The following is a 24,954-nucleotide window of genomic DNA, read 5'->3' as shown; positions in this document are numbered from 1 at the left end:
TATTTTTGGGGCGGCCTCATCGCCGTGCGTGGCCATTCATGTTAAAAATAAAAACGCGCAAAACTTTAGTTCAGAGTACCCGAAGGTAGCTAAAGCTGCGGAACGGAACTTTTATATGGACGATTACTTGGACTCATTCGACGACGCGGACGAAGCCAGGCAAGCGGTCAATGCCATGTATAGGATTAACTTAGGCGCTTCGTTCGAGTTACGCGGTTGGGCGTCGAATGTGCCCGAAGTAATAAAAGACGTTTCCGATAAGCGAATTAGCGGCGCGACGACTTTAGGAAAAAGCGATACAGAGAGGACTTTAGGTCTCATTTGGAACCACGCTCGCGACACTCTAGGATTTAACGTGAACCTCAGAAACACGCCATCTAATGTAATTTCAGGGGAAATTTTACCCACCAAGAGGCAAGTCACTAGCGCCGTCATGTCGGTTTTCGACCCGTTAGGATTAGTTTCGCCGGTAACTATGGTAGGTAAGTGCCTCATTCAGGAAATATGGCGTAGTGGCGTAGGTTGGGACGATCCTATAACTAAGGAACACCACATTACGTGGATGTCGTTTATTAATAATTTAAACTTGCTAAGGACTTTCGAAATAGAAAGATACGTACCTGCCCCGCCCTCTGGCAAGGGGGAGTTACACATATTTTGCGATGCTAGCGAAAAAGTTTATTCGGCCGCAGTTTATTTCGTTAGCATGAATAATAACACAAAGACGGCTAGATTAGTTACGGGAAAGGCGAAAGTAGCGCCGTTGAAACCAATTTCGATACCGCGATTAGAGTTGCAAGCCGCGGTTCTTGGTTCCCGCTTAGCAGAATCAGTAAAACGGGAATCTGACTACAAAATTACAAAGTCGTATTACTGGTCGGATTCAAAAACGGTATTAGCTTGGATTAGGTCCGATCCGCGTACTTTCAAGTCGTTTGTCGCGCACCGGCTAGCCGAGATCGAAAGTACAACGACCCCGGCCGACTGGCGATGGGTGCCGAGCGCCGACAACGTCGCGGACGACGCTACCAAGGGCATTCCGGTGAATTTTAGTTCGACACACAGATGGTTTACAGGACCTAGCTTTATTTTAGACGACCCCGCGACATGGCCGTGCGAAAAGCGGACCGCGGCTCCCTTACCCCCTTCAGGGGAGGAGAGAATAATTAAGCAGGTTCACGTCTGTGTAGACCATGTAAATAACGATTACTTGCCTAAAGTTGAAAGGTTTTCGAAGTATAAGCGCCTGGTACGCGCTGCTGCCACCGTCTTGCTCTCGGCTGAGGCATTTAAAGCCAAATTGCTCAAGAGAAAAGTAAATACGGAAATCTCTCCTGATCACATCAGACTAGCAGAATTGCTGCTTATCAAGAGGAGTCAGAACATCTCGTTCGCGGACGATATAAAGACGATAGAGGCTGGGCAACGACCTCCGAAGAGGTCCCCCTTTCACAAACTTGCTGTGAAACTCGACCGCAGCGGGATATTATACCTCGATAGCAGAGTTAAGGAAGAATATAATCTGCCTGTCCTACATGCAAAGGAAGAATTTACCCGACTGTTAGTGCATCACACGCACGCAGTATTTAACCACGGCAATCACCAAACCGTGATGAACGAGCTCCGACAGCGCTACCACATAATTGGACTACGCAGCATCCTTCGCTATATCTCGTCTGATTCTCGTAAGCAGCCAGGAATAAAACGTTTCGGTGCTTGCGCACGAGGGGGAGACTGTAAATAATAGCTTAGTTTTATTCCTTCTTTTTGTTTACACTTAGATTTAAGATTTCATATTAGTAATTCCTATTGGAAAATGTTTATCTTGTGTCTCATTTTTATAATATTGCTGTCCCTTTCGCACGGGAATGTAGTGTGTTTCACACAATTGTTATTGCTGTCTCTTTCTTGCATAGTTGCACTCGAACTATTGTTGTCTCTTTTTTACATGGCTTTGTTTTACACATTTTATTGTTTATTTATCTTATAAGAATGTTTGTTTACCATTGTATTAGCTTATAAGAATCCCATTTGATGTCATATTATGTGTAAAATGTTATATTTCAATAAACGGACTGCATTCGTTCGACAACAACCGATAGAACCCCACGGGCTCTAACGGTACAAATTTCATATATAAACACGCACTTTCTCGGTGCATACACATTCACTTCCGACAAGCCAAGCAGATGCATGCGTAAGCCCTGCTCCACCACCACACTCCGCTCCAAGCAGTACCAAGTTCACTCCTGTGTTTCCTTCTCGTCTCCTGCACCTCCTTCTCCAGGAATCTTCCATCCGGCATCCTTCACCCTTCAAGATACAGTCCACTGCTCTGCCACCAGGCGACCACGGCCCCGCCGAGTTTGTCGTGTCGCCAACACAGATAATAAAAATACTCTTTCTTATTCTTGTCTTATAAATAACTGCTCAAGTTATCACTTATCAGACAAGGACAAAACTATTTACAGCATTTTTATTCATTAATTGTGTAAATATTTTAATTAAATTGAATAATCCTGTGCCTATATGTATATTATGTGACACTTATGGTAAGTACTATCAGTACTATAAAAAAAAACGGAACCTGTTCAACAAAACTTTGAATACTGTTTCAAAACTGTACAACTGACTAAAAATGGAATGGGTGTAGTCAACTTATATTCTTACATCATATCACTTGGAAGATTGGCCCAGAAGTGTCTGGGTCTTTTGTGGGTTCATTTAGCAACTTCGGGTGGACAGTCCGGCTGCGCTGACGGGTGGGCAGCGCGGAACGCCGGGTGGTTCTCGAGCTCGCGGTCAATGCGCAATATTATTGGGAATGGTCGAAGATCAACGTGAAACCTGAAAAAAAAAAACTAAGTTGAAACTGGCAACCCAAAAATTGCTATAGTTACATTGTTAGCTTGATTTAAACATTTCATAGCACACAATAAACTTCGTCTCCTCATACCTTCTAAAAAACTAAGTTGAAACTGGCAACCCAAAAATTGCTATAGTTACATTGTTAGCTTGATTTAAACATTTCATAGCACACAATAAACTTCGTCTCCTCATACCTTCTAGCATTAAAAACTTGCGGCACCAAGCAGCAGTCAGCCAAGGTGATTTCATCACCAACACAGTATTTTCCAGAGCATGCCCCTAAAAGTTTTTCAACGGCTCTAAAACCACGAGTAATCCAGTGTTGAGCCCATTCCTTTTTCTTTTCTTCTCCAACATAAATGAGAACAATTAAATTTTGAAGTGGTTGTATCCCTGAAGAGATAATCTGTAATAATATAATATATGGTTTTAAACTTGTTAATATTTTTTTACTTGTAATATTATTGCGATAAACTACAAAATAATATACAACTATCAAACTTTTTTAATTATTTAAAATATTTTACCTCACATATTTCACGAACTCTTGCTCTTTTTGCACAATCCTGGGGCATAAGTGGTCTTTGTGGTCTTGTTTCCTCTAAATAATGCATTATACTAAGAGATTCCACAAAAGTATGGCCATCTGAAATAAACAGAATTTATTTATTTTTATTTTGAGATTTTTTTTATGGAATTCATAAAATACGGCATAGATATTGAATAAATCTTCCCCTGTAGAAGGAGAGCCTATTTTCTATTTATGGAAAAGTTTCGTTCTTTTAGACATTCTTTATTTTAGACTCCAACTTAAACAGGAAATATAATATCTTGTTTAGTTACTTTAAATTTGCATAATATATTTACATAATATTATTTAATATGAGGCCCTGCCAAAAATGTTGTTTTTAAGGTGTTCCCTCACCATGAGCATATTACATTACATGTGTAATGTAACATTGAAGATTCGAATTTGAGCATTACATTACAATACTATCTCCCTACCTGACGAGCATTTGCGTGTAATGTAACATCAACTAACTATTGGACTGTGAGCATTCCATAGCTAGTTGATGTTACAAGTTGTACCAAGATATTACACACTGTATCATTATAAAGTGTGCATTGTAATGTAACATTACATTACAAGCGAATGCTTGTGGTGAGGGATCACCTTTTATTGATTATACCTATAACTTACCAATAATCAAAGATGGGACTTGCTCCATTGGATTTACCTCCCGGTATTCATTGCAATGTTGTTCCCCTCCACCCTTTATCAAGCTGACAGCTTTAATATCGTAGGGTATTTCCTTTAAGTTGAGTGCAATACGCACTCTCCATGAACACGAGCTTCTCCAGTACGAATACAGCACAGGCTGAGAAATTATAACATATTCACATATTAATAGTTGTATAAAATTACCTTGCTTTAGTTTCATACCTTCTTAGCCATATGGGGTGCATAATAGTAATGTTTTATCACACTCATTCCTAGATATAGGAAATGGGCATTCACAAGCAACAGTAAAATAGAAATACACAAAGGATACTGGTGTCAGGCAATTTAAAATGCTCCCCTTGTTAAACGTGTCTTCCGATCCCATTTATTTTGATTCGTTCTATTTTAGTACTCCCTACTTCTAATTACTAAAGCAACTACAGGTGAAGGTAGCTTCAGTATCATGGATCATAATATGGTCTAATATTTAAAATAAATTTACCTTGTCGATAGCTTTGTCACACATTTTGTAGTTAAAGTATCCTTGCACCGAAATAGTTTTTAATTGGAACTTGACTACTGCGACACAGAAACTGACTAGTGACTAGCTCAGACCAAATAAATTATTTGATCTGAGGTGACTAGGAGGCACTTATTCGAAACCGGTTATAATTTATACAATGTCCTGAACCACTAGTATGCAAATAAGAATATAATATTATGTACCTACCTAGAGTTACAGGAAAAATCATTACCTTTGCCATAGCCGAAATATCTTCGTTATAATATTTCGAATAGTAAGAAATTTTGGCGGCGTTTAACCACTCAGTATGCGCAAAAATCTAAAATTTAAAGCCGGAAAAGTCGGAATTAAATGTGTAAGTCTTACGAAAATGCTTCTGTAAAAATCACCGATTCTTGGGCATTTATTTACAATCGGCTTGAGATAAAATATACAGTTCGACAGACAAGGCTTTAATTGAATGTGTCAATGTCAGTCAAAGTGCGCTGCTGGTAAAGAGGCCCATTCACAGCAGGACTGCACGGCATGCCGCGGCCGTGCAGTCCTGCCATGAATGGGCCCTTTAAAGGAGAACTGTCAAAATTGACGTTTTTGTATGATAGAAGCGTTAGTTCCTTTTCTCGCCACGTTCAATAACAGCCTTGTGACTTGTCAGCGCTTATTTCACTTGTCCTATTTATAGTCCTAGCTAGGATCCTACATAAGAGACTAATTAATTCGCTTCTTATTCCACTTGTCCTAATTTAGTGACTAAATCAGTTGTCATTTTGGTCAGACGTCTTCTTAATGGCTCCAGTTCTATACCTAGTTCTATCAAAGCAACAAAAAATTAGTCTTCTCATGGGCTTAGCTGTTGGCTCAATGAAAATAAAAATAAATAAAAGGCGAAAAAGATGGTTGAAAGAATTTTTGCTCCACGTAAAATTATGAATTATGAACTTTCTGAACTACTTGGAATCAGCAGACGTAAGAAATTACCTACGAATGGATTCCAGATCTTATAACATAATATAAATACAGATTTAGCAGTTCTCACTACAGATAAAAGGTTGAAACCATCTGGCAACACTGATTTAGTCATTCAGGAACCACATTTTTTTCCGATTTAGGATTCTAGCTAGGATCCTAGCTTTCTAAATGTTATTCCACTTGACTAAATTTTTTAGGATCCTAGCTAGGACTTCCTAGCTAGGATAAGTGGAATAAGCGCTAAACTCTACGTAAAGCCACAGAATAGATAATAGTACAAGTACAAAAGTCTCACTGCTTTGATGTTCACAAATGCCACCGATTTATATGCCTACATAAGTATTATTAACAAACGGACCGCACGACATTGAGCTCTCTGGCGCCGCGCGAAGGTCGACTTTATTCCACACCTTGTGTGTGTTGTTGACTATATTCCGAAAATAGGGTTGTCAAAATCAAATAAGTATAAATACCACGCAAGGTATTACATACGGAAACTGTTAGGTAAATGAATACCGAACATATATATATATATATATATATATCAATTTACACAGACACGACACCTGATTTTCTTTTGATGTAGGTAATTAGGTATGGATTATATATTATGTATAATGTAAGTATATACTACCTACCACCTATTTTAAATAAGCATATTTATTATAATTAAGTGTAAAACATTTTTTGTGTATATTTAATAATATTATTATTGTCATAGATTTAGGTACCATGACAGTAGATACATAAATTTGCCTTTTTTTTCATTGTCCCAACAATCGGCTGCAATGCAGTGTTTATTTTTTGATAAATTTTGCCAATTAAAATATGACGCTGCGTAAGAGGCGCGCGCGTCCGCCCCGAGTCAGTTCGCGGCAACCATTGAATCGCCCCGACGTCGGGGAGTCTCGTATGTACTTGCACCTCGGCGGCGGAACGACGAAGTGACACCCCCCTGGTAAAGTATCCCTATTAGGTACCTAGTCTGTGAGATAAAATCTATACTTCTATACTAATATTATAAATGCGAAAGTATCTCTGTCTGTCTGTCTGTCTCGCTTTCACGCCAAAACTACCGAACCGATTGTAATGAAATTTTGTGTACAGATAGTCTAAAGCCTGAGAAAGGACTTAGGCTACTTTTTAGGGAGTAAGGGGGTGAAAATACGAAAATTTGTTCAAATTAAGTTAGTTCCAAAAATTCATACTAGATGGCGCCGTGCGTCTCTTACGTCGCGCTAACACTTGCCCAACATCTTTCTATAAGAGGTGGTATCATCATACATTCGAGTATCGATTTTTTTCGATTGTTATTTCTTTTTTACGTTAATAAGTCAGTACTTTATCTACATTACCTATCTATGTTGAGTGAGGCACAATAACCATTTTTATATTAAAAAATCTTGAAATGTTTTTGGACTACATTTAAATGCCTTTATTTTACTCATGGCATTAATTCTTATCAAAATAAATTATTTCATTACTAAGTACAGTTAATGTAGATAATATTTGGTCATTGAATGATTAAAATTGGACGTTTGGTTTTAATGTTATGGCGAAAATAAAATATTACGATTTCTGCTGCACGTTGCGAATTGGGCGTCGTCAAGGCGCGCCGCGCGGGTGTGCCCCTCCGGAGAGCCAACGTAAATTTTAATTATTATTACCTCGATCATGGGAATCGCAGACACAATAGATTTATAATATAATAGTTACGCGACAGCCGGGTGCCGCTTCATTGATGGGATAATATTATAGTGCTTCATTAATTCATTTCGTTTAGTGTAAACCATTTTTATGTTCTGCTTAACATAAAGATTGAGTAAGAAATAAAGATTGAAAAAAAATAATTAAAAATCAATGTCCACCCGTGCGAAGCCGGGGCGGGCCGCTAGTAAGAAAATAAATTTAAAAGCTAAGCGCTTATTCCATTTCACTAAATTTAGAAGTCCTAGCTAGGATGAAGGATCCTAAATAGGAGACTACTTTGATTATATACTAGAAGACTAATTAGAAGCTCCTTATTCCACTTGTCCTAATTTAGTAACTAGCGCTTATTCCACTTATCCTAGCTAGGAAGTCCTAGCTAGGATCCTAAAAAATTTAGTCAAGTGGAATAACATTTAGAAAGCTAAGATCCTAAAAAAATATATACTGACTAAATCAGTGCTGCCAGCATTCGTAGGTAATTTCTTAAGTCTGCTGGTTCCAAGTAATTCAGAAAGTTCGTAGAGCAAAAATTCTTTCAACCATCTTTTTCGCCTTTTATTTATTTTTATTTTCATTGAGCCAACAGCTAAGCCTATGAGAAGACCAGTTTTTTGTTGCTTTGATAGAACTGGAGCCATTAAGAAGACGTCTGACCAAAATGACAACTGATTTAGTCACTAAATTAGGACAAGTGGAATAAGAAGCTTCTAATTAGTCTCCTATGTAGGATCCTAGCTAGGACTTCTAAATAGGACAAGTGGAATAAGCGCTTACATCAGACTATAAAGCGCTTATTCTAGACTAGACTAGACTAGATTTTTGACAGTTCTCCTTTACCAGCAGCGCACATTGACTGACATAGACACATTCAATTAAAGCCTTGTCGAACTGTATAAATAAAATCGGCAAAGTGCGAGTTGAACTCGCACACGCAGGGTTCCGTACCATTATAGAACAAAAATAGGTAGGAAAAAATGTGTTTTTTTTAATTTATTAAAGTATAAATGTCTAGGCAAATATCAAATCCCAGTATGTCCACCATAAACGAAACTTGGCAAATGAGAGAAATATGTTTTTGGCTATTGATAAAGGTATTTCTTGGAATTTTCAGCAAATGAGGATTTATATAGGAGGTAGTGTGTAAATAAAAAAAAATAGTTTTAATAAGAGATTACGCTTTAAAACCTTGTTAAAGTTTGGACATATCGGTGTTTGCTATATACTGTCGAAATTTATCGGAGTTTGAAAAATATCGCTGTGGACTCACCGGATTTCGAAAAATAGGTACTGGACTAACCTAGCTTTGATAAATCTTATTTTGACATTCCCGTACTGAGGGTTGCTTCATCGTTATATTTTACTAAGCCATAAAATAAAACACATCTTATTACAATATAGTTTCACTTTATTCTCGGCATTTTTCTTTTTAACTTTTGACAAAGACATCTTCTTTGCTCTTTCAGGATTCACCACGCTAATTTGTATAATGCATTCTTCCATTTTACTCACAAAATTCAATAAAATCGACGACAGCGAGGTATATTTCTCTCGAAAATTCTTCAAACTGGGAGCCATCTTGGACGCCATTCTTAGTTGTGATTGGCCGAAGTGGACGTGCTTGAGTTTGATTTCGATTTGTCAATGGATGTACCGTTTGAAATAAATCGTCGATTTTAAATGTTGTTTTTTTACAGTTTTTGGGGACTAACCGTGATTTGGAAAAAAGAAGCATAAAGAAAACTAAATTTCAAATTTAGCGCCATTCATAGTTCAGTTTCGAATATGGGTGTGACTTGTCGGGTTTTGATATTCACCTTTACGTTAGTAACTTACAATATCATTGATTCACCTACACAAATACAATATTTCAGGTGCCTATCTAAGGTAAAAGCACTAATGGCAGACGCTTTAAGGAAACATAAAACATTTGAATGTTATAAAATATATATTTATGAAAATAGAGGATTGAAAACTTTTTCTATGTCTTTAGTAACTCTTACAAAATAAAACTGTTATAATTATTCTCTGATAGATCAATAAAAATATATATTATTGGTCTTTTTGTAAACTTAGTCATAAGTACTAACAGATGACATCACAATAAACGAACATCACTAATATTATAGTAGACACCAATATGAACAGTGTTAGCGACCACCAGCCGCCCACAGGCTCGCCAGTGATGCTACTTCCGGATCCACATTGTTATTTTCTACTTGATTTACTAATTGCTATTATTCGATTATTATTTATTTTATTTGATCATACTTTTAATTAATTATATCGTTACTATAATTGTAGTTATTTTAAAATGCTAGTGATTAAATTACCAATTACGTCACATCCATATCTATACTCATATAATTTAATTAATTGGGAATATAATGTAATTGTTATATTTAGACACATGATAATTTATTGAATTTCATATTTATATAATAATTAAGTTCATTTGAATTTATACTGCTGATTTGTACTTGGTTGTAATTCCGGATGTTATTGTGATATTTTAAATTAACAGTTCGTTATTGTTTTCAGTTGTATAAAATGGCAGGGCTTTCTGTAAACCGACACAGTTGTTACTGAATAATCTTGTAAGGCGGAAGCTCTGCCAGTCTGAATAAATTTATAATAGTGCGACTAAGTGAATTTTATTCCATTCTTCACATCTCAGAAGTGGGATATAGACAAGATGTCGGGACCCTACGCAGCCGGACTTGGAAAAAGGAAACGAGAAAGGTCAGCAAGTGATGAAATTTTTTTTTCTGATGAATCCACGCAAAGCTCTGCACCTATAATAAAAAGGAAAACAACCCGAGTGACTCATGCTGATGCTGAAATTATTCCTAAATTTCGGCCAGAAGATGGCACAGCCAATGTCACCAGCTGGCTACATAAAATTGACCAACTCGGTGATGTCTACGGTTGGGATTCGGTGCAGAGACAATTCGTTATGCAGCTTCGTCTACGAGGTTCAGCCAGACGATGGTACGATGAGCTCGACGATTACAATCTTGACTGGGATGCATGGAAACGAGCTCTAGAGATTGCATTTCCACGTTCAGTTGACTTTGTGGATAAATTAAGCACTATGTTGGCTAGAAATAAGGAGGAGTCTGAAACGATGACCCGTTATTATCACGACAAGCTATCACTGCTACGAAAATGCAACATCAGTGGCGAAGATGCAATTTCTTGCATAATAAGAGGGCTTCCGGTAGAATTGCGTGCTAATGCTAAAGCGTATAAGTGCGAGACACCAGAAATGTTGTATTTTGGATACCTATCCTCTCTAGAAAATTATAAGAGAGATAATATCTCATCTTTAACTTCTCGGAAATCATCGTGGCGGAGGGGTGCCGCGGAAGAAAACTCTACGACTGCTCAACGCTCTGGAGTGAAACGGTGCTACATTTGTCGGCGCATCGGACACGAGTTTCGTGATTGTCGAGCACAACAACGGTGTGACATCTGCCAGCGGAACGGTCACACTTCGGCAAGCTGCTGGCTGGCCGCCACGCCGGGACCATCGCGACAACAGGTGCAGCCGACTCCGGTGAGTTTACTGATGCTTAATTTAAATGACAAGTTCTGGAGCATTTACAAGCGCCTAGCATTTGTTGGTACCTCAAGTTTAGTTGTTTATATTGATACAGGCAGCAAATTAAATGTGTTAAGCTTAAAGAAAGCGAAAGAACTGGAGCTTCAAATATTACCGTCTAATATAGTAATGAAAGGTTTTGGAGGAGCTCATACTCAGTCATTAGGCAGGTCACACATTAAAATATACATAGATAATTTGTACTTGAAAGGAGACGTCGAGGTAACTAACTGTAATATGTGTAATATAGATTTAATAATTGGGCAATCCATGATTAATCAAATAGGTGTTAGTCTTGTTACTACATCAAACTCTGCCAAATTTATAGCGACTTATGAATCGTACGATACACTTCGTGATATTAAATTAAATAGTGATGATTTTGATTCTAAATATAACGTGTTCTTAAAGTGCGATGTAACTGTACCACCTCAGAGTCTAAAATTGTTAAACGTTTTTGTAGATTATGAATCAAATGAAAATGTGTACTTTTTAACAAACTCTGTGTACGTAGAAATAGGTAAAACAAGTTACGCTATACCTGGAGGAGTTATCTGCATCGAAGGATATTTAAAATTCTTTAATTTTGGTGAAGAGCCTGTAAGCTTTTCGGCTCACAGACTTATTGCACGTGCAGTCCCGATAACCACTATATCCAATCAAATAACTCAAAACGTTATGACCGTTGACTTTTCTGCTAAGACTAATAGCACTCATTTAACTGACTTAGGCGAAATAGATGTAGGTGATTTAGAAAAAGAGGATCTTGATAAATTAATTACATTGTTAAATAAATACGACTACCTTTTTGCAAGAGATTCTAAAGATTTAGGTTGTACCGATCTTATGGAAATGCATATTCGGACAACAACTGATAGACCAGTACATTTTAAACCATACAGGCTATCCTATAAAGAAAATCAAATTGTTATGTCTAAGGTGCAGGATCTAATTGACGCGGGCATAGTCCGCGAGTCAATGTCAGAATATGCAAGTCCAGTGGTGTTAGTGAGGAAAAAAGATGGAGACTACAGACTTTGCATAGATTACAGGGCACTAAATTCCCAGACCATTAAAGATCGTTATCCCTTGCCACACATAGATGATCAAGTTGCTAAATTAGCAGGGAAACGCTATTTTACGACCTTGGATTTGGCCCAAGGTTACTACCAAGTAAAAATTGCAGAAGATTCTGTTCATAAAACTGCTTTTGTAACTCCTTCCGGTCAGTATGAGTTTCTTAAAATGCCTTTTGGTTTAGCTAATGCCCCTGCGGTTTTCTCTCGTCTAATAAAACTTTCCCTTAATGATGTCATAAACGATGTAAGTACATATTTAGACGATGTCATGCTTCCAACAGTCAGTGTAGAGGCTGGAATAGCCTTATTAGGTCGCGTTTTAGGACTTTTAGAAAAAGCTAGTTTAAAACTAAATTTAAAAAAATGTTCTTTTCTTAAGACGAGCGTTAATTATTTAGGTCACGAAATCTCGGCTGGTACAATCCGGCCTGGTCAAAATAAAATTAACTGCGTTACAGAATATCCACGACCTAAGAACGTACATGAGATAAGACAGTTTATTGGATTGACTTCTTATTTTCGGAAATTTATTCGTGGTTTCGCCGAAATAGCCTTTCCCTTAACTAAACTCACAAAGAAAGAAGTAGAATGGTGCTGGGGACCTGAACAAGAAAGCGCATTTCAAACATTAAAAATTAGATTAACCGAGAGACCTGTCCTTGCTATTTATGATAGTAAAGCAAATACAGAGTTGCACACCGACGCGAGTAAGTTAGGCTTAGGTGGCATACTAATGCAGTATCAGACAGATGGGTTTATTAAGCCAGTTGCATATTTTAGTAGGGTAACGTCGAAAGAAGAACAATTCTACCATAGTTATGAACTCGAAACTCTGGCCGTGGTAGAATCGTTAAAACGTTTCAGAATTTATTTGACTGGAATACAAGTAAAAGTTGTGACTGATTGTGCCGCTTTACGTACTACATTAGTAAAGAAAGATCTCGTTCCGCGCATAGCTAGATGGTGGCTTACTATTCAGGACTTTGATTTACAAATAGAATACAGACCAGGAGAAAAAATGAAACACGTAGATGCGCTTAGTAGAAACCCTCTTGCAGAATCTATATTTCAAATCGATGAATCCGATTGGTTAGTTACACTTCAGTTGCAAGATGATAATATCCAGCATATATTGAGGCAATTACATGATTGTAGTCCCAATCCTGATTTAAGAAACAACTTTGTCGTCAAAGATAACAAACTGTATAGGAAGACTGTACATGGTGATAGATTCGTAATCCCAAAGCTAGCTAAATATGGGCTTTTACTAAAATACCATGATCAAATAGGGCATCCGGGTTTTGACAGATGTGAAAAAATTATAAAAACTCAATTCTGGTTTCCAAAAATGACTCGTTTTATTAGAAAATATATTAAATCGTGCTTACAGTGTGCCTACGGCAAATCTGAGTACGGTAAAAAACAAGGAGAATTATTCCCGATCGACAAAATAAATATACCTATGCATACTTTACACGCTGACCACTTGGGTCCGTTTGTTAGAACAAGAAAGGGCAATACTTACGTGCTCGTTATTATAGACTCTTTTACAAAATTCGTTTTCGCAAGAGCTGTTAAAAATTGTAGTTCCGTGGAAACAATAAAACATTTAAAAGATATCTTTAATATCTTTGGTCGCCCTCATAGAGTAATTACTGACCAAGGTAAAGCATTCACTAGTCGTTATTTTAAAGAGTTTGCCCAAGAATTTCAGTTTAAGCATATACTTAACGCTATAGCAAGTCCTAGGTCCAATGGTCAGGTAGAACGAATAAATAGAACTATTTTAGATGGACTTAATACAATGTCTGATAGTGAAAACACTTGGGATGATAAACTTACAGATATTGTGTGGGGGATAAATAATACTCCAAATTCTAGTACCACATTCTGCCCATTCAAATTAATGTTCGGTCACGAAAACTCTCGGTTACCAGCTTATCCTTTAGATCAATTAAATGACGAAGCATCTCGAGATGACGGCTTGCTTAGTAGACGGCAGACTGCTAAATTACACATCGATCGAAACATGACAATTATGAAGAAACAGTTCGACAAATCTCGAAAAAAATGTAATAAGTACTCGATAGGACAATTAGTATTATGGAAGGGAGGAGCTACAAAGGATGTACATTCGAAAGTTTCACAAAAATTAAAAAGTCCGTACACCGGTCCGTATAAGATTATTAAAGCAGAACCTAACATTGATCGTTATACAATTTGTAGTGTAAAAGGAATTAAGGGTTATAAGAAGTTTGATGCAGTGGTTCGGGGCGAAGCACTAAGACCTTACAAATCCGTTATTTCTGATGCTGATAGCTCTTCCAGTAGTGACAGAGAAGTAGATAGAGACGATCTAATAGATTTACTCGAAAGTTAAATTGTCTAAGATTGTATATTAATTATTAATTGATAGCTATTATTCAGTGATTAAAATAAATATTTTCAATTGCTGCTGAAATCAAGTTATTAAATCCTGTATTTTAAATATAAAAATTTCGTCTGTGTGACAGTATGAACATTTTTTTTTTTAGTCTGTGTGACAGTAGGCTATTAATTACTAGAATTTCCGTCTGAGCCAGGTTACATTGTGATTCCTAGGTCTGTGTGACTAGTCTGTGACTGATGTCTATGTGACTGATGTCTATGTGACTGATGTCTATGTGACTGATGTCTATGTGACTGATGTCTATGTGACTGATGTCTATGTGACTGATGTCTATGTGACTGATGTCTATGTGACTGATGTCTATGTGACTGATGTCTATGTGACTGATGTCTATGTGACTGATGTCTATGTGACTGATGTCTATGTGACTGATGTCTATGTGACTGATGTCTATGTGACTGATGTCTATGTGACTGATGTCTATGTGACTGATGTCTATGTGACTGATGTCTATGTGACTGATGTCTATGTGACTGATGTCTATGTGACTGATGTCTATGTGACTGATGTCTATGTGACTGATGTCTATGTGACTGATGTCTATGTGACTGATGTCTATGTGACTGATGTCTATGTGACTGATGTCTATGTGACTGATGTCTATGTGACTGATGTTATGTGACTGATGTTATGTGACTGATGTTATGTGACTGATGTTATGTGACTGATGTTATGTGACTGATGTTATGTGACTGATGTTATGTGACTGATGTTATGTGACTGATGTTATGTGACTGATGTTATGTGACTGATGTTATGTGACTGATGTTATGTGACCGATGTTTATGTGACCGATGTTTATGTGACCGATGTCTATGTGACCGATGTCTATGTGACCGATGTCTATGTGACCGATGTCTATGTGACCGATGTCTATGTGACCGATGTCTATGCGAACGATGTCTATGCGAACGATGTCTATGTGACCGATGTCTATGTGACCGATGTCTATGTGGCCGATGTCTATGTGACCCCTGTCTATGATGATCGCTGTCTATGTGACCCCTCTCTATGTGACTACTAGATGATGAAAACCTTTCAATGGGTGTTCCAAATTTCCAATAAACATAATGTCTGTGTGACTTGGTTGTGAAACTACATAATATAATTCTTCACTATACTCATTAGAATAGATATACTGTGCAGTCTTTCCTTTTTTTTTTTCAGGTAACTAATGGAGGAGAGAGCCGTGGGACACGGCTGCAGCAGGATGGCCGAATGTTAGCGACCACCAGCCGCCCACAGGCTCGCCAGTGATGCTACTTCCGGATCCACATTGTTATTTTCTACTTGATTTACTAATTGCTATTATTCGATTATTATTTATTTTATTTGATCATACTTTTAATTAATTATATCGTTACTATAATTGTAGTTATTTTAAAATGCTAGTGATTAAATTACCAATTACGTCACATCCATATCTATACTCATATAATTTAATTAATTGGGAATATAATGTAATTGTTATATTTAGACACATGATAATTTATTGAATTTCATATTTATATAATAATTAAGTTCATTTGAATTTATACTGCTGATTTGTACTTGGTTGTAATTCCGGATGTTATTGTGATATTTTAAATTAACAGTTCGTTATTGTTTTCAGTTGTATAAAATGGCAGGGCTTTCTGTAAACCGACACAGTTGTTACTGAATAATCTTGTAAGGCGGAAGCTCTGCCAGTCTGAATAAATTTATAATAGTGCGACTAAGTGAATTTTATTCCATTCTTCACAACAGCTAATAGTTGACATAGAACATTACATTACATTTTACATTTTTCCTATTATTAGGTCTTTATTTGCCGTTTTTTTTTAAGATTTCACTTACTTAATCATAGTAACTACATGCATATGAAATATTATCCACGTTGTCTCCAGATTCTATCCATTCTACTTCCATGCTGAAACTATCTTTCCTCTTCTTTTTATTTTTCATATTTTTTTCCTAGTAAATTTATTTTCAGTCTTTAGTCTCCATGCTTCTCTTGTCTCTTCTTTTTTTTCTTTCTTTTCTCAGCTCTTCTTTTACTGCTAAAAAACTAAAGCAATCGATTTTTAGATCAGTACAAGGTCTAATATGTCCATTTTTAGGTACAGTATTTCTAATTTGTTAGTTTGTTAATAGAATTATATTTTCAGAGAATAGTGGTGATATTTGCAGTAGAATAAACTGCAAAATAACTTTAGTATGTATTGCAAAACTAAAAGATGAGATCCATGTCATCTATTAGCTTTTTATTACATTTTTGAAGAACTAATAGTAGACATCCTTTATATTGTTAGGGAAAATGGAAAAAAATTATAAATAAACATTAATTAGTGTATAAACCAGTTGGCTGCGACATATTATGTCGCAGCCGACTGGTTTAAAAAATGTTCTCTTACGAAAATTATAAAACAAAACTGCGTTGAAAAAAGTTTTAACATTTATTCCTCCAGTGATTTTCAGCGGAGTAATACATATTTTAAACGACAAGAGCCATTGTGTGTCAACAAAATCATAGAAGCGAAAATCTGTGACGGGGATATAAAAGGCGCGTCCAATCTCCTATTTTCATCGGATGTGCGGGCTACAAATTCCCCAGACACCTTGACTGCCTTAAAAGAAAAACATCCGTATACCTCTGTAGCTCCTAATCTCCCTACACCGACCGGTTCTGGTATAGTTGCTGAAAGCAAAATGGTGCTGTCTGCCATAATGTCTTTTAGGAACGGTTCGGCAGGTGGCTTGGACGGGATTTCACCGCAACATCTCAAAGATCTAATCTGTAGTTCCACTGCTGATGCTGGTAAAACACTTCTGAGCGACCTGACGGATCTCGTAAAGCTAATGCTTTCAGGGCAAGTGAACTCGGAAGTTTTAAATGTACTATACCAATGATATTCTATGGTATTTTAGAAACTCATTGTACTATACGGTGCTAATCTCTGTGCTCTAAAGAAAAAAGATGGCGGAATTCGTCCAATTGCTGTGGGTAGCACTTTTCGTAGAATAGTCGCTAAAATCTGCTATAAAAGTATTCACCCCAAATTGATTAAGGAATTCAAACCGATTCAATTAGGTTTCAGTTGCAAAGGCGGTTGTGAAGCTGCTGTCCACAGCCTCAGGGGGTTTATACATAACTGTGACGATACTGTAGTTCTCAAAGTTCTATTGGTTCCTCACCGATCTGAAGTTATCTGCAGGTTGGCATCACTGACTACATATGGGTTGTGTTTCCAAAAAATATCAGTGTACTGTCAAGTGTGACATAAATCAAAATATCTTAAACCTAAGCGATCATTGGCCTAAGCGATTAGACCAGTATACTGGTAATAGTTTAGGAACACGCTGACATAATAAAAACTTGTCAAACTGAAACTTGACAACTGAAAGAGTTTTGGCGGGCATGTCACTTTCAAACTTCTTCTACTTTTTATTGTTGGTGTAGTTTTTATTATTTTTTCCCAAATTGTGTTGTTTGGGTTCTTGATATTCATTATTGGTGAAATATTAGCCATTTAATATCCGTTATCTTGCACAAGTGCAGGTAAGATGTGGTCAAAACCAAAATGTATTATTCCTGTGACATTTGGTTTGAATATCGGTAAATGGGGCTATTTCTTCCGTGAATTTTAGCTAAAACATCGTTAAAATAACTTTATTATCCTATTCATTGGAATATTATTGCGTCTTTTTCAAATTGAAATGTATCAAGTTTTACATTCTTTTGCCCAGTTTTGTAGCAATTATTGATGGTATTCCCTGGTATTACCGATAGTTGTCTACCCATACGCCATCTAGTTACTAAAATGGAAACTGTTTGACAATCAAATTAAAAAAAATAGGAAAATCCCTCATTTTTCGGATTTTAGGTTAAGGTTTTTGCAAAATACAAATCTAAATTAATTTCCAGCAGACAATACCTACAGCCTAATAATATTATAATAATAATTAAGCATTATTATATCGACCAGTAATTGGCATTATTCTACAGTTGCAATCTTTATCATGGGAAAAGAAAAGAGAAAAGGTGTAAAAGCGAATGTCTTTAAAGTTGCAGGAGCTAAAAGTTTAAAAAAGACTAAAGCAAAGGCTGTGAATTTAGGTTTAAAAAATGTAAGTACTTAGCATAATTAATTTTTGTGTGTTACCGTGGTGTTACCTATGTAACTATGTACTGGGTTTACGATAATTCTCGCATGGGGCGGATTTTTTACAAGAGTGATCAGGATGCTTACATACCTAAACGTGGAGCAGAGAGAGTTGCGGGGTGAGAGGGGAGGCACTTAATCTCAGTTCACTCACTCATATTTTGTTTTCAATTTTCAATCATGGAAAAACCAGACACAATAGCTTATCTTTTGTTATTGGACGCCGCATGTGGCCGCTTGGGAGTTGGAGCATTAAAAATCATGAATTTGAAGTCTAGAATTTTCCTAATCTGCTCCCAACCTATCAATAATAAATTATAGTTATGGGTAAAGTTGTGTAATTGGGGGGCTAAATAAGTTTTAAAATTTGGCATTTAAAATAAAGTTTAATAATAGAATAATGAAATATTATGTGCACATTGCACAGCTGTTTTTGGGTATTTTGATTTAAGCGGTAGTAGGGTTTTAAAAATCTTTTAAATTTGACAACAATTTTGTTTGACAATTTTGATGACACCGCGCGCTATAAACTGAAGTCCATGCGGACGAAGTCGCGGCCAACAGCAATGATTAAAAGCCCAGTAGCAATACCTCAGCATATCATGTTTTGTTTGCAGATAAAGCAGAAAGTTATGGATATCGATAAACAATTTATACAAATGCAAAAAGATCCAAAACAAACAGTGCAGAATCAGAATCAGAAAATTGAGGGGCCAAAAAAGAAAGAGACAAGAAATGTAACAAAGGAAGAAGTAAATTCAGCATCAGCTCAAATTGATAAAATGGATTTATAGTTATTACAGGAAGATATATTAAATTTTAGTTTTTGAAGATATTTAAATGTAAGTTTAGTTTTTTTTTGTTTATTTATTAAACTTTCACTAAAAAAAATGTTTTTTTTAATACTAGTATGTATTTCTCTACTGGACGTTCCCCCAACCCAGATAACGGTCACCGTGGGGGAATATGACCGTCTCCCTTCAGCATCTACTTAAATCTAAACCCAATCAAAGCAAAAGAACATCTACTTCAAACAACTCTACAATCTAAGTTAAAACAACGCAAGAAAAGAAATAATACTCATATCGCAACCCTAAATGTACTAATACTATGAACCGATGCGAAACTACTTGAACTAGAAACTACTACAAAATATAAAGTGGGATATAACATAGGGCCTATATGGAGTAGGTTTCGTAATAAGGAAAAAACTCAAAAAGAACCTATTAGAATTCACTGGTATCTCGGAAAGAATCGCGATTCTAACAATCCATTTAGAAGGGTTCAAAGATCACTGGACCATCGTGCAAATATATGCGCCAACGGAAGCATCGGACGAATCAGTCAAAGATTCGTTCGATCGCGAACTATCAGAGGTCTTACGGGAAAAACCTAATTGTGATGATGACTATTTTTTTCCTTATTGGTAATTGAAAGACCCTTAAAAATAGAAACATCGCTGAAAGAATGACTAGTCTAAGCGATAAGTTGAGAATGGCGAAATATAGAGAAAAGGGTCATAAAAATATGTGCGACAGCTCATTAGATTCGGGAAGACGTCTAGAAAAATGTATCGGAAGCGTGTATTAGCACACAAAAAATTGCAAAAGTTATAAGCAAATTAGGTTGCAAAAAAAAAGGTAAGTATTATGTTTTTTGTTAAAAACTCCGAAACTATTAACATTTAAAGAAAAGGAAATTTCCATAAAAAAATCTCAACTCCCGGAATTCTATCTCTAATATTTATAATTTTAACGTTAGTAAGCCTCCGCGGTTTACCACTTACCAGGGTTTTAAAAACTTTTTAAAACCCTGGTAAGTGGTACCCCTCTTAGGGCCGCGCTCCACCGGAATGGCAGCGCTGAAAGTGCTCGCCTCGCCGCTGCCATTCCGGTGTAGCGCGGCCCTTAATTAATCAAAATACCCAAAAACAGCTTTGCAGTGTGCACATAATCTTTACTAATATTATAAATGCGAAAGTATCTCTGTCTGTCTGTCTGTCTGTCTGTCAGTCTCGCTTTCACGCCAAACGCCAAAACTACCGAACCGATTGTAATGAAATTTTGTATACAGATAGTCCAAAGCCTGAGAAAGGACATAGGCTACTTTTTTTACTGGAAAAAAGGGTTGTAAGGGGGTGAAAATGCGTAAATTTGTTCAAATTAAGTTAGTTTCAACAATTCATAATAGATGGCGCCGTGCGTCTTCTACATCGCGCTGACGCTTGCTCAAAAGTCTTCCTATAAGACGTGGTATCATCTTACATTTAAGTTTCGATTTTTTTCGATTGTTATATCTATTCTACGGTATTAAATAACTCAGTACTTTATCTGTGCAGTGACGACTGACGATACTTAAATCTATCAATGATAAATAGTTTATGGGTAAAGTTGTGTAATTGGAGGGCTAAATAAGTTTGGCATAAAATATAAAGTTTAATATAAAAAAATGAAATACTTATTGTGTGCACACTGCACAGCTGTATTGATTTAAGGGGTACCAGGGTTTTTTTATAAAAGCTTTTGACACCAATTTTGTTGACATCGCGCGCTATAATCTGAAGTCCACGCGGACGAAGTCGCGGGCAACAGCTAGTACACCATAAGTTTTTGAAATTTTTAAATTAATATTTAATACCTTTAAAAAATAATCAGTGTGACGTGCTCGGTTTTGAAGCCACGCGCGCTACCTAAAAATGCCGCGTGGAGGCTTACTTTCAGCGTTAAATTAAAATTATAAATAATAGAGATAGAATTCCGGGAGTTGGGATTTTTAGATACATTTTTCTAGACCTCTTCTCGAATCTAATGAGCTATCGCACGTATTTTTATGACCCTTATCTCTATATTTCGCCATTCTCAACTTATCGCTTAGACTAGACTCTGATAGCTTAAAAATTCACCAAGATAATATGATAATTCAAGCATCTCATAAAATAGACCTGCCGGAAACGCTCCATACAAAGTGCTACGAAAGTATGACGTCACTCTTTCGTTGTTTGTACGCATCGGGAGAGAACTTTGTTCGATAGGTATATACAATTTTGCGTTTATGAAAGTGGTTTCATAACAAATGTTGCTTTTAATTGCATAAGTTATATAATGCTATACAAATATTAAGAAATTTAATTGAAAAAAAAATTCGACTTGAATATCCAACTTTGAAGGCGCATAACAAAAAAATACAAATGCTATCAAGCTGAAATTTTCGGGACACTTATTTTTTACCGTGATTTCTTTATTTTATTAACGAAATTCGCTAATCTTTGACCTTGTCATCATCCCTATTGTGATGGGTGATTTTAATGGCAAAATAGGAAAACAACAAGAGGGTGAAGAACGCAACTTAGGACTGTACGTAATAGGGACAAGGAGCAAAAATGGCAGAAGAGACTTAAATATGGCACAAGAAAATTATCGCACAATACTTAACAGTCTCTTCAAGAAAAAACTGTCAAGAAAGTGGACGTGGAGATCGCCTGACGGCCAGCACTGCAACGAGATTGATCTGATAACGAGCAACCAACCCAAAGTATTCAAGTACATCGCGGTTATTAACCAGCTTAATTTTTATACCAACCACAGAATGGTAAGGGCGAGTCTCTATGCAAATGAACCAAAAAAATCATGCCACTACTAGCACACCAAAACGAAAACGATCTGCAAATTATGATTGAAGACCTTGCCAGCAAAAGCAGAGCAGTGGGATTGACAATGAATCAAACCAAGACTAAATAAGACCTATCTCGGCGGAGGGCAATACGATAGACTTGTCAAGTGGGAGAGCCATGCTTCGGCACGAATGGGCCGGCTCGACCGGAGAAATACCTCGTTCTCACAGAAAACCGGCGTGAAACAGCGCTTGCGCTGTGTTTCGCCGAGTGAGTGAGTTTACCGGAGGCCCAAACCCCTACCCTATTCCCACCTCCCCTATTACCCTATTCCCTCTTAAAAGGCCGGCAACGCACCTGCAGCTGTTCTGATGCTGCGAGTGTCCATGGGCGACGGAAGTTGCTTTCCATCAGGTGACCCGTTTGCTCGTTTGCCCCCTTATTTCATAAAAAATAAGTCTTATATATACCTGGGGCAGCTTATAAGTTATAGCGTTCCAAGACCAAAATATGGAACTTGAAATTGATAGAAGGATTGCAAATTCGTGGAAACGTTACTGGTCTCTTAAGAGGATACACCAGGGGCGAGAGAAATTGAAAATAGGTATTTGAAAATGTATTGCTGTCTCACCAATCTCAAGTCTCCCACCGTAGAGTGCGATACAGACAACACGACAAAAGTTCTAATAAAAGAACAGAAAATCTTCGATTCGTTGTTCGCTGATTCCTTCTCCTGAAAACTTAACGGATTTAAGTACTTTTTTCATTAAGAATTAAAGCAAGGCTTGAGCTGTGTTCCTGTTTTTTTTTTTTTTTGTATATTTTAGCCAGTTTTGTTTTCTGGGTGTTTGAACACAGAGGAAAATCTGGCAATTTTTTGGGTTTATGGACGTTTTTGTCTTTTATAATAATAAAATTATGAAAAAAAAGAAAACAGGGACAAGCTAATAGTGACCATAGATATTCAGGAAAAAAATCATAACTCTACCGACATTATCCAGGGAGGAAACAGGGGACAGCGTTTGTATGGAAAAATGGCGGTGTGGACTCCTCTTAAGGACATAATGAAAAATAAAGACTTCTCTGTGGCAATCAAAAGAAAATATTCAACAGTTGCATTCTGCCGATTCTAACTTATGGAAGTCAAACCCAAATATGTATCCAAGATACAATACAAAAAGAAAAAGAGGACGACCACTTAAAAGATGGTCAGATGAAATCAGGGCTTCTGCTGGCCCTTTGTGGCTTCGTCTGGCTGCGCTGACGACCTGGCAATTATGGTGGTGGAAAAGTGCGCATCGGTGGTCGCTGGGTTGATGCAGTCAGCACTAAGAGTCGTCGAGGATTGGTGCCAAAGGGTCAAGCTAAAAGTAAACGCTGATAAGACGGTCTTGATTCCTTTCACCAAAAAGAGGAAGTTGAATGGACCCCCCAACACTCTTCGGGAAAACTATTAAGTTTGCGGGTGATGTCAAATATCTAGGAGTAATCCTAGACAAAGGACTCACTAGGAATAAGCACATCGAGTATATTACGAAAAAGACTAGATGTGCTCTGGGTTCGACCTGTTGGAAGCTTGTCAGCTCCAAATGGGGTATTCGGTCGAAGGCAATGCTATGGCTATATACAGCAGCAGTGAGACCAATTACCACATATGGCTGCGTAGTGTGGCATAAAAAGGCTGAACAAGTAAACTGTAATAAAAGTCTAAACAGCGTACAGAGACTGACATGTCTAATAATCACGGGTGCACTCTCGTCAACACCCACCGCTTCCCTCGAGGCCCTGATCAACTTAACTCCGCTTCCTCTGCTTGTTCAGATGGAGGCCAAAAAGGTGGCTCTCAGGGCCAGGACGGCGGGCAGGTCGAATTGGGCCTCCACCCCATTTCGACAGCTGGAACAGTCTCTCAGTGAATCACCTGTCATACCATCAGATGCTATGACCAAGGTGTATAGCTTTTCGAAGCAATACCAGGTTTTTATACCTTCCAGGGAGGACTGGGATAGAAAAATCCAAGGCAAATACGCCTGTTTGGGGGAGTTTGCGACCGTGTTTCAGGCTGAAGTCTTCGCTATCCTCGGTTGTTCACTAGAAAGCCTGGAGATGGCCCTAGTTAATAAAAACGTTTTTATCGATCGATCGACGATAGTCAAGCTGCACTTAAAGCACTGACTGCCGCAGAAGTCACGTCCAAATTAGTTCTGGAATGCATTGAGACGTTAAACATGCTGGGAAGGAACAACAACATCCGCCTAGTATGGGTCCCGGGCCACAGTAACGTCCCCGGCAATGAAACCGCTGTCGAACTGGCTAGGCTTGGGTTGGGGCCGAGAGTCTCATATATGGTCCAGAACCAGTCTGTGGTATAACTCCCAGTAACACAAAGCAAGTGCTCAAGGAATGGGGTCACAGACTATGCAGGAAGCAATGGGCTGAGACCCCTGGCCTTGAACACTCCAAGGCCTTCCCGGCTTCAACAAGAAACTATCAGAATTAGTGCTCACCTTGGGTAGGAACCAATTAAGAATCCTTACCAGAAGCCTAACCGGGCACTGCAAGCTCAACAAACACCTAAACAGTGGGTATTTGTAGCATAACGACTTGCAGATTCTGTGAGGAGGAGGATGAAACACTTATTCACCTTCTCCTCGACTGTCCTCTACTACAGAGCCAGGCACTTTGGTCGCCACGAATACTCTTCCACAGAGGGAATTCGCGGCAGCAACCCCAAACATGTCGTTCAATTTATGAGCAGTATTGGGTTGGGGAGGATTCTCT

At 37.5% G+C, this 24,954-nt stretch overlaps 3 protein-coding genes across 4 annotated transcripts; 2 read left to right on the top strand and 1 right to left on the bottom strand.

The window, feature by feature from the left end:
• Positions 1-645: 645 nt before the first annotated feature.
• Positions 646-13,044, top strand: LOC121725905. The gene is made up of 3 exons (XM_042113080.1): positions 646-1,769; positions 12,448-12,450; positions 13,031-13,044. The coding sequence occupies exon 1, from the start codon at positions 707-709 to the stop codon at positions 1,742-1,744; it is 1,038 nt and encodes a 345-aa protein (XP_041969014.1). The 5' UTR covers positions 646-706; the 3' UTR covers positions 1,745-1,769; positions 12,448-12,450; positions 13,031-13,044.
• Positions 2,543-5,037, bottom strand: LOC121725908 (probable maleylacetoacetate isomerase 2). 2 transcript variants are annotated; one of them, XM_042113083.1, is made up of 5 exons: positions 4,593-4,747; positions 4,070-4,247; positions 3,396-3,514; positions 3,063-3,274; positions 2,543-2,847 (listed from the first exon to the last, which is right to left on the bottom strand). In XM_042113083.1, exons 1-5 carry the CDS (start codon positions 4,614-4,616, stop codon positions 2,721-2,723), a joined length of 660 nt encoding a protein of 219 aa, XP_041969017.1. In that variant the 5' UTR covers positions 4,617-4,747; the 3' UTR covers positions 2,543-2,720. The 2 variants fall into 2 exon arrangements, with proteins under 2 accessions (XP_041969017.1, XP_041969018.1); XM_042113084.1 differs by lacking the exon at positions 4,593-4,747 and adding an exon at positions 4,846-5,037 and having other exon boundaries at positions 2,544-2,847.
• Positions 9,969-15,678, top strand: LOC121726092. The gene is made up of 3 exons (XM_042113319.1): positions 9,969-10,023; positions 10,173-11,901; positions 15,589-15,678. The coding sequence occupies exons 2-3, from the start codon at positions 10,246-10,248 to the stop codon at positions 15,676-15,678; spliced, it is 1,746 nt and encodes a 581-aa protein (XP_041969253.1). The 5' UTR covers positions 9,969-10,023; positions 10,173-10,245.
• The last annotated feature ends 9,276 nt before the right edge of the window (positions 15,679-24,954 follow it).

The sequence above is a fragment of the Aricia agestis genome, chromosome 4 (genome assembly GCF_905147365.1).
Source record: "Aricia agestis chromosome 4, ilAriAges1.1, whole genome shotgun sequence".
NCBI classification, from domain to species: Eukaryota; Metazoa; Arthropoda; class Insecta; order Lepidoptera; family Lycaenidae; genus Aricia; species Aricia agestis.
The sequence above is the reverse complement of the archived record's forward strand: the minus strand, read 5'-3'. Positions and strand labels throughout refer to the sequence as shown.